This window comes from Gouania willdenowi, chromosome 1, assembly GCF_900634775.1.
Source record: "Gouania willdenowi chromosome 1, fGouWil2.1, whole genome shotgun sequence".
NCBI classification, from domain to species: Eukaryota; Metazoa; Chordata; class Actinopteri; order Blenniiformes; family Gobiesocidae; genus Gouania; species Gouania willdenowi.
In genome coordinates this window covers 29,764,820-29,775,397 of record NC_041044.1, presented here as the reverse complement: position 1 = coordinate 29,775,397, position 10,578 = coordinate 29,764,820, and the positions used below count along the sequence as shown (strand labels likewise).

General features: G+C 37.8%; 1 protein-coding gene across 1 annotated transcript; it reads left to right on the top strand.

Annotated features, from left to right (window-relative positions):
* Positions 1 to 2,853: 2,853 nt before the first annotated feature.
* Positions 2,854 to 9,838, top strand: ankrd49 (ankyrin repeat domain 49). Its single transcript, XM_028455831.1, has 3 exons — positions 2,854 to 3,028; positions 4,548 to 4,762; positions 8,979 to 9,838. Exons 2-3 carry the CDS (start codon positions 4,556 to 4,558, stop codon positions 9,450 to 9,452), a joined length of 681 nt encoding a protein of 226 aa, XP_028311632.1. The 5' UTR covers positions 2,854 to 3,028; positions 4,548 to 4,555; the 3' UTR covers positions 9,453 to 9,838.
* Positions 9,839 to 10,578: the final 740 nt, after the last annotated feature.

The window sequence follows — 10,578 nt, the reverse complement described above, 5'->3', positions numbered from 1 at the left end:
GAAGTACATACATTGTCTTATAGTTGTCTTTGGTATTCATACTTTCTCTGAGTTGAGATACTTTTTATCATTATAAAGAAATTATTGAAGTGATTAGCAATGTGGGGGATGCTGCCCCCGCGACCCGGAAACAGCTAAGCGGGAGAAGATGGATGGATGGATGGATGGATTAGCAATGTCATTTGAACAAAGGGAAGACAAACATTTGTTTTGCGACCAATAATTTCCATCCATCCATTCATTTTCATACCCGCTTATTCCCGTTTAACAGGGTCGCGGGGGTCTGCCGGTGCCAATCTCCGGCTCTCATAGGGCGCTGGGCGGGGGTACACCCTGGACAGGGCGCCAGTCCATCACAGGGCAACAGAGACACAGACAACCATTCACTCTCTCATTCACTCCTATGGGTAATTTAGAGACTCCAATCAACCTTACGGTCATGTTTTTGGATTGTGGGAGGAAGCCGGAGTACCCGGAGAAAACCCACGCAGCACGGGGAGAACATGCAAACTCCACACAGAAAGGACCCAAGTCCACCCCAGGCCTTGAACCCAGGACCTTCTTGCTGTGAGGCGGACGCGCTAACCATTAAGCCACCATGCGCCTACCAATAATTTCATTAAAAAAAATAAAAAATAAAAAAAACACTCCAGAGATTTTTGCCATTATGTCTGGTATTGTTTAGGCTTTGTTTATAATAATTCCTCTTTTCCATTTTGTTTACTTTTGAGACTTGATTGTGTAAAAAGCAATACTTATGTCTGTCCTCTCTCAGTCATTAAATTCATCAAACTGCTATCAATTCATTGGGCTCCTTTATGTTTGACTGTGACCAATTTTCAAGGGTGCATATTTGTCAACACCTTAACGTAGGTGGACATAAATCAACTAATTGCAGCCTCAGGGTTATCCTAAATTTATACACTGAATAAATCAATCCAGTTTATCCTTGACAATCTGTATGTACTTTTGTAGTGATTTTCTGAGGTTTTGTGATTCTGGTTACAGCAATTCATTTTCTCACTAAAACAAAGTGACACAGAGACAACGTTGGAACATAGATCAGGAACTGTAGTATAGATGTGAGCGATACATGTGTTCAAGCTCATGCCATCACTACCCAAACTATTTGTGGTGATCTGAGTGACAATCTGCTACAGATTACAGGCATTCAAAACAGAAAATACGGATGATTACTGTCAGATAAAGAGCGTCAGTGCCAGGAGGACGGCAGAAGCAGAGCACTAAAATAGGCTTAAGATGAGGCAGGTAAACATGTGCACAAAGAGCTTCAATATCATCTCTCATTAAATCATAACATGTTTTAGCTGATGAACATAAATGGCCACACCTCGTGCAAACTGATTTCTGTCTTTTCTATGAAAAATTGTTTTTAAAAATAGAGAAGCCCTCAATATTTACAAGTGAGTCAGTCAATAAATAATCCAGATGTGTCTCAGAAATGGCAAAAATCCACAATTTTCCTTATTGTGTAAGCTGCATGAACTGTGACGAGCCCTTTTATGAGATCAAATTAGGGTCATAAAGATTTTGTGTGCGTAAAATAAAAACCATCTGTGTGTGAAAAAAAAACATTGTATTTGTAAAAGACATTTTGTGTCTGCAAAATACCTTTTGTGTGTTTGTGACTAGTGCAAAACCGACTACACAGAGGAATTGTGACCCAGCCAATCAGCACTCAGCTTACAAAACACCATTGGAGGGCAGCCAGCGGGAAATTTTTTCATGATAGGTAAAATAACTTTTCTCCTGGCATTCATCTCTGCAGGGAAGTGGTCATTCAGTTAGAAGTAAGTCCCCCTCAGTTCCCTTCCATGGATTATGTATGAAAAATCCTATTTTTACCACTCAAATAAAAACCCAATATCACAACAATTTTGAAGGTTAGGATTAGGTTTACGGTTTGGTTTAGTCTTAGTCACATAACCCAAACTGGCCAATGAGGGGCGCTGCGTACGAATAGAATGTTGGTATATTGATACGGCAACCATACAGATAACCACTGCCAATAAAAAAATGTAAGCAGGTAAGTAGGTAGTAAGAGTGGTAAGTATGATAGGCTGCACTTATGATCATTGTTTTGTTTAAAAACAACTAGTGTGAATGAATATGACATGTTTTACAATTTACATAACTTAAGTAGAAGTATTTTTCTTATTGTGCACAAGAAATAAATACTGGCGTTTCATTTTCAACTTTTTCTTATGTGTGCATTTGCCATCAGGCCAACATGAAAAAGAACATGCAGAATAATCAATTAGGTCAGTTAATTCCTCAACAGAAACTAGATTATCTCTGCAATTAGGTGTAAAGGAAAAACATTGATTTTCAGCCAAAAAAAAAAATTAGTTGTAAAGTACCTGCATATATGAGCCAAAAAATCCATTCTGATTCCAGATACTGGTGCACACCTTCAAAAATGCATACCTTTGAATGAACAGGCACTGAATTAGCAGCTAAAAGAGAATAAAACACAGCATTAGGCTGTTGACTGTAACGTGATGGCTGTATTTATTCATTTATTTGCATTCTTTTTTTTTTCTTTTTGTTTTTTAATTGAACATCTAAAAAAAATACCAGCTCTCGTGGAGGATAATAAACTCAACTTCTAACTTCTTTAAAAGTGAAGAACAAAAAACGAAACAAAAGGTGTGAAATAAAGGAAAATAAAAGACAAAATATGATAAAGAGAAGTAAGGTCCTTGTTGGTGGCAGTAACGAGCAGCATCAAGCACACGAAGAAGTGCCGTGCCCTGAGGAATTCTGGGTAGTGTTGTTTATAAACACGTGTCAATGAGGTGTAAACCGGCCAAAAGAACTACATACCCCACAACTTCACTCGATTAATTAGTTCAGTTTAACAGGAAGAGATTCTAGTCTTTCGCAAATAAATATTCACGTTCCCGTTTGAAACACAGCGTTCTACAGACAGCAGAGGACATGTAAGGAAGCTGCTGGGTTTATGACTGGAGCAGAACATCATTGTTCGTAACTCGACGCTACGCAGGTCAGTACGTGTGTAAACAACTTCGTAAATCAAATGTAAATTCTAATACATTACATGTGGGACGGCGTTTTTAACGAATACCGCACTGTACCAACCCGTTATATGAACACATATGCAGAGGTGTAAAGAGTACTTGTATCCTACTCAAGTAGAAGTACTCACTTGGTTGTAATTCTACTCAAGTACAAGTAAGTCATACATAAAATACTCAAGTACAAGTAAAACGTATTACTCAAAGTAAAATTAAGGCTAGGTATTTTTTGGAATAAATCCTGCCACATTTCCCTCGCATACAGTAAACATCTCATGTATAAACTTAATAAGAAGAGGACAGATCTTTCTCAATTGGAACTTAATTTATTTTTGGCTATTGTTAGTATTAACGTATCAATAGACTGTAGGTTATTCATACGCAGTGCCCCTCATTGGCCAGTTTAGGTGACGTGATAAGTGCACTACGTCACTTAAAGTTCTGTCAGTTTTATTTTAGCTCATAGTTGTTTTTAGCTACCCTGCTAAACCCTTTTATTTTAGCCCTAACCCAGGAAATACCCTAAAATGTTTTTTGTTTTTTTTTGTATATGTATTTTTAAAGAAGGATTTTGCCATGTTAAATATGTTAAAATGAAAAAAATATATATATGACAAATGTGGGACCAGGAGTTCTCAACTGGTCTCACCCTGGGACCCACATTTTGCCGTTGTCATTAAATCGTGACCCACTTTTTTTTGTTGTTGTAGAATTCAACCAACCAAATTTAGTTTTTCAAAAATAGCTGTTGAAAACACATATGTAATATATATATATATTTTTTTTTATATAATTCTATATATTTTCCTGTGTAACATGCATTTCACAGCATGCTTGTCAAAAGAAAATTGTCTTTCAAAATAAAAGACTAATCCAACATGATAGATATTAAGTATTTATTTATTTTGGACCAGCTGTCCACGACCCACCCAGTACAGGTCCGCGACCCACTTTTGGGTCCCGACTCACCAGTTGAGAACAACTGCCTTAGCCTACTTGGCCATCCTGACACCGTGAAAACACACAGGCACATTACGGTTATGTAGAAAAGGGGGGCGGTATAATTCCAAATGTTGGAATGACTAAGAACTTAAAGAATTGTAAAATATGAATTTCATGAATATGGTTGTCTTTATTTGAGGCCCTTTTATCCTTTCAGATTTATGAATACATGTATAATGCTTTTGTAGTACTTTCAGATACACACATTTCAGAGATAAAAATTACATGAAGGAGTTTTATTTTTAATTTCATTATATGTGAGTTAGTGCAGATAGAGAATAGTATTGATGAAACTAGGCTGAATGAGTGCTTGATGTTGATCCTTTAATTTAACTGAAAAACCTTGGCATGAAAAGCTGTATGAAAATATGCTGTGTGAAATGTCTTCTTTTGTTGGGCTGAAAACTCTAATTTAGCTCTGTACGATGAAAATGAATTGTCGACTGTAATTCAGTAAATGTTAAACTGTGTGTGTGTGCCAAACAGTGAAAACAATGGAGTTTCCAGAAGACTTTAACCAGCTTGAGCTCCTTGACACACACGGGCACCTGATCCCACGAGGGGCCAGCAGCCAGTGGACTACGAGCCAAGATGAGGAGCTGGAGGCTGGGGACCACAGCGAGGACTGGTTCCTGGAGATGGAGGAGAGTCTCAAAGACAAACCAACGGAGCTCATTCTGTGGGCGGCTGAAAACAACCGCGTGAGTGCTGTTTGGTCACACGTTTCTTTTCACTGGTTTAGTATTGTAACGTGGGGACCTGGTACCTTATAAATATTGATACCCAGCTGGTTCTAAACACTCTTGGTAAAAAGACATTTTGTCAGTTGACAGCAAATCTTAACAATTTTACAAAACCTGCTGTTTTTTTTTTTATTTTTGAAGATGATCTAACTTAAGTGTCCTCAGTTTTTGTGAACAGGTTCAGCTTTATTTATCCCCATAGGGCAATAAGGATAATAAAGCACCACAGTGACTGAAGAGGGGGAAAAACACACACACAAAAAACTGGCAATGAATACACAGGGGGAGCCAATATTACATAAAGGAATAAGATAAGTGGAATGAAGCCAAGAGTGTTGCACATAATAATTACATTCCACAAATGTACATAAACGCTGTTCATTATAAGAAAAACAATGACATTCACAGCAAGAATAACATTGCTTTTTATTGAAACTACTCTGCATTTAACAGTTAATTGGCAGAGGGAATAAATGATTTGTAGTAGTAGTTCATCCTACTGGGAGGCAGCAGATAGCGTTGCCCTGAAGGCAGCTATGTGAGCTCACTGGACAAGATGTGCCCGTAGTAACAAAAGGCTTTTGGAGAACACATTTCTCCCAGAGAGCGCTTAAGTTGCTCTGCTGAGCTCCAATCATTTTGTAGCAGACTTTAACAATTTCTGTTCTTTGCTGTTACACTGACAGATCAATGAAAAGGTCAACGATTCTCATTGTTGTACATATAGACGGAGGATGCACAGGATGTCTTACACATGCCAAAGGAGTTGATTCTTTGTTGTAGCAAGTAGATTCACTGTTGACTTCTTTTGACAAATAACTCTGTTGATATAGAGTCAAACACAGTTTGTTTTTAGAAGCTGAATTCAACAAAGGGAAATAATCCTAAATGCACATTGCCATCCCTCCATCAATTCCTCCATCTTTTTTCTCATTTATCCACTTATCCTGTCCCTGCTGATTTAGAGCAAAATGCATGGTAACTCTCAACCTAATTGGTTACCTGTCAATTTGCTGCCTCTATAACCTTACTTTACTGTTAGCTGGTAATGCCTGCCTGGGCTTAACAAAAATCCTGCTCAGTTGCTAAGTCTAATCTCTGCATCTGGCCCTAAGTCCGTCTATGACAAAATAAATCAATTGGTTGTTGTTGCTTACTTGAAGGGTTGTTGAAAAAAAAAAAAATTCGGCAATATATCGCGATATTACTTCGCGCGATTCACGGATCGATTCAAAATAGCGTTGTCCCGAAGGACGTATTTAAAAAAAAAAAAAAAAAAAAAAAACTTTTTTTTTTTTTGGCCAAACTGGGCATGTTTACCAGCTTGTGTTTTTTCAGAAAAATCTAAAAAGAAAGAATGAACTTTCTGCATTTATTTGTCGTTCTAGGCATATATCTCGGTTAAGTTGCACTAAAGTCAAAGTTGGTTTAATAGCCACAGGCAGATTGTATGTTATTTTTTATTTTAAGTTGTTGGCACATGGCATGTTAAAGCCAATGTTTTGAGTGTAAAATATACCAATAAAATATATTTAATACATAATGTTCTCATGAAGGTGTACACAGTTACAGATAAGTTGCTTTTTAAGTCATATATAAAAAAAAATTGCAATAATTGCCTTATACTTCTACTAATTGTATCGTATCATGACCTATGTATTGGGATACAAATTGTATCGCCAGATGCCAGTCAATACACACACCTACTTACGAGTTAGCTTCATATATTTTAATATGAACCAAAAGATGCATATTTTGATTACTCCATTGTGTCATGATTTTACTTATTTAGGATGCACAAATGTAACTTCAACAACTTCATAGCCTTAGATTAGACAAGGACTTGTGACCCTCCTCAGCCCAGATTGTTCGAATCCTTTACTTGGACTCCATATAGTTTATTTCACACAAACGCATAAAAAATACAGGTTATAAGTATATCTAAATAAAGACATAAATTAGGATGTTTAATGACATAGTGAATGCTACACATTATGTGAGGGATTTATAACCCAAACCTTTCTATGCAGGCTGAAGTAATAATCACAGAATACTGTAGATTTCACGTCTTCTCTTTTTGCACATGTTGTAATTGCTCAATCCGACTACTCTGCCAATCTTGTGGCTCTCATTCTCAATAATTACACTAATTAAGACTTTAAGTGGAACATGATTTTTAGTGTTTGCTGGTTCAGACTGACAGTTGTTCTGCCTGGGCTTGTGTCTGATAGTTATGTGAACTTTAAGTCTGTACTTTCTGATTTTACCTTAGTCACATTATTCTCACTCTGTTTCTTTATATAATGTAAATGTGTATTACATGCAGATTTGCCTTGATTACATTGTAATTAGCAATGTAGTCAAGCAGTGATTACATTGCTTGGATTCAGTAGGTTGATTAAAAAAATATTATACATTATAGAAAGAAGTATAGATTTATCGACATGAATACCGAATGGTGCAGTTAAACCTTCAAATACTACATGAACATTGTGCATCGTTAGCATTATCCCACTGCAATTTAATGGGTTCATATTACTCTGTCTATTTTAAAGATAAGAATGTGAATCAATACTACTCAGCTGAGCTGAAGTATCACAAGAGGTGGTGGAGATGGCATCCTTTTAAGAGTACTCACCAATCCATCCATCCTCTCCAACTATTTCTTCATTCAGGGTTACCAGGGCTTTGCTGGTGCCTCTAGCTCATGTTAAAAGGTAAATGGTAAAACATTACATAAGGCAGAGTAAACCCTATAGTGTACAGGCTGTCACAGGGCCACACGTTTAGGCCAACAATTATTTCCGTTCTGGCTTTTTATATTTCATCAAACTCTTTTCAGCTTGATGAGTAGCAGCTCAGACTATTCAGATGTCACAGTTGATTTCTTCGACCGAAACGCAAGGACACACTTTTAGGTGCAAAGCAGCTTTTTCTCCATTAAACAGCCAATAGAAACCAATGCTGACACAAAGAGGATGAGATGTCAATCATTACTGAAAAGCGAGCAAAAAGAAAAGAAGAAATAAAGACGGACACGTTCAAGAAGTTTTTTGTGCTTTCAAGATTTTCTAAGTATAGAACAGTTAAGGTTGGTTCAATTTAGTCAATTTATCATAGAGAACAACTGAAGCATGTGTGATCAGACACATGAGTGAGTTCGCAGAGTAGTTAACTGTGTTTTTTTAACACCTGTCAGTGTTCAAAAGAATGACAATTCAACGAGTCACAATGGGAAAATGTCATTTATTTATTTGACATTTGATGAATAGTTTATTGGAACTCGGTACTAAACATTATGGTAATGCTTTACTTAAATTTTTATACATAAGGCTGACATTACGCTGTTGTTATCTGTCATTAGCATGACGAAGGCTGTCATTATGCTGTCGTTCGCTAAATTATGACACCTTTGGAGCTATGTTGGCATTTTTTGGGTTAGCTGGAGGGATTTAGTGGGGTTAGGTACCATAGGGTTAGGGTTTAGGTTAACAAGTCACACCTAATGACAGCCTTCATGACACCTTCTTCATGGTAATAACATGTGTCATGTCATAATAATGACAGCGTAATGTCAGCCTTATGTATATAACGTGAAACACAAAGGTGACTGTGATAATGTAACAAACGTAACATAATAAGATCAGTTTCAAAATAATTTCCATTGAAAAGACACATTGAAGCCGTAGATGATAAGAAAATGTACGGATAACAGTTTAAAACATTACTTAATATTATTATTATTTTGAATGACGTCTTTCACAATGAAGTGGTTTAATACGAGTGTGTCTGCAGCCTAAGCAGCAGGTAAACCAAGCCTGCTGCTTAAACCTGGTAGCAAGAAGGGTTGAGACACATAGTTCATCACCATGGCAACTGAGGTGTGTACGCTTTCATGAAACAACCGTTCCAGATAGATCCTGGTTTAACTGAGTCAGACTCTCTGGTTGAACCTGCGTCAAGGCACCAAATAAACTGTTAATTCCATTGAGCTATAGTGGTGTGTTTTTTAAAGCTGCTAAACTGTCTAGCAGCTTTAAATGAATTTAAAATTAGACTATATTATATTAATATTTGTAAATTATATAACCACCTGGCACAGTGGTTAACACCTTTTGCTGTAAAAGACTTCTGGTTTGTTTCAAAGCTCACAGACTTTTGGGTTTTCTTTTAGCGTCCAACAGTTGACCAGGTACTCACTGCTGATCCTTCACTTGTGCATTGCTGTGATGAGGATGGTTACACCCCCCTGCACCGTGCAGCGTACGGCGGCCATGTTGAGGTCGTGTCTGCCCTGCTGGCCAACAAATCCAGGGTGAACGCATGTACCATCGACGGATGGACGCCCCTTCACAGCGCCTGTCGCTGGAGCCGTGTCAGCGTTGCTAGTTGTCTCCTGCAGCACGGAGCCAAACTGAACGTCCAGACCAACGGAGGGCTTACGCCGCTGCACCTGGCTGCTGCTTACAGCAGCTCCTCCAAAACAGAGTCCGTGCAAACATTAGAGCTGTTGCTCTCACAGAGACATCTGACGCCAGGGCTCCGCAGTAACAGTGGGGAGACGCCAGCGGATGTGGCACGACGCAGTGGCCCACATCACTTTCTTTTTGAAATGGTCGAAGACTGTGTCAGCGTGGTGCCATATTAATGAACAGCATGTTGAGTCATCTCTACTGTCTACAGTGCCTATCATAAGAATTCACCCACTTGGATAATTTATTGCTTTAATAAATAAATCAAGGTAAAAAGAAGTTAGCTTTTTACATACACAAATGTAACTGTTTAATGTAAAGACAAAAACAGGTTTCTACAAAGTATTGTCAATTAAACACAAATATTTAAATCATTTCTTTTGTTGCATAATTATTCACCCCATCTAATTCAAGAGGCCAGTCTAATTGTTGCCAAGTCCCACTATTATGTAAATTAGGATCACCTGAGTGGTGTGGGTGTGTCTAAAGTGATTAAGGTGTAAATCTTGTCGAGAGCAGCAATTCTCAACTGGTGGGTCGTGGACTGGGTGGGTCGCTAACAGCTGGTCAAAAAATAAATACTTAATGTGTCTCATATTGGATTTGTCTTTTATTTTGAAAGCTTTTCTTTAGACAGGCGTGTTTCACAGGAAAATATATAGATTTATGTTTTTTTTTTAAATTGTATATATGTGTGTGTGTTTTCAACAGCTATTTTTGAAAAACTAAATTTGGTTGGTTGAATTCTTAAAAAAAAAAAAAAAAAAAAAAAAAGGTGGGTCGCATGTTAATGACCGTATCAAAATTGGGGTCCCAGGGTGAGACGAGGTGAGAAGCCTTGATCTAGAGGGTTCAGCAGCTGGTTGATCACTCAGTGTTCCTGACTAACATTACATCATGAAGATGGAAGAACACCCCAAGCAACTCAGGGAAAGGGTTATTGAAAAGTATAAGTTGGGGGGATTGTTACAAAAATATTTCCAAGGCACTAAACATCCCCTGGAGTTCAGTGGAATCAATTGTCAACAAGTGAAGGAATATGGCGTATGTGTAAATCTGGGGAGGTCAGGCCGTCCTCACAAACTGCGTGAGCGTGCAAGTAGGAGACTTACAACCTTCAGCTGCTAAGAAGGAAGAGACTGCCTTTCAGGGTTGGGGTCAATTATAATTATAATTGATAATTAATTACAATTATGTAATGTATTTTCTATAGCACCTTTCACAGACAGAGGTCACAAAGTGCTTTACATATCCACCCATTCACACTCACATTCACACACTATTGGGAGCTACTTGGGGTTC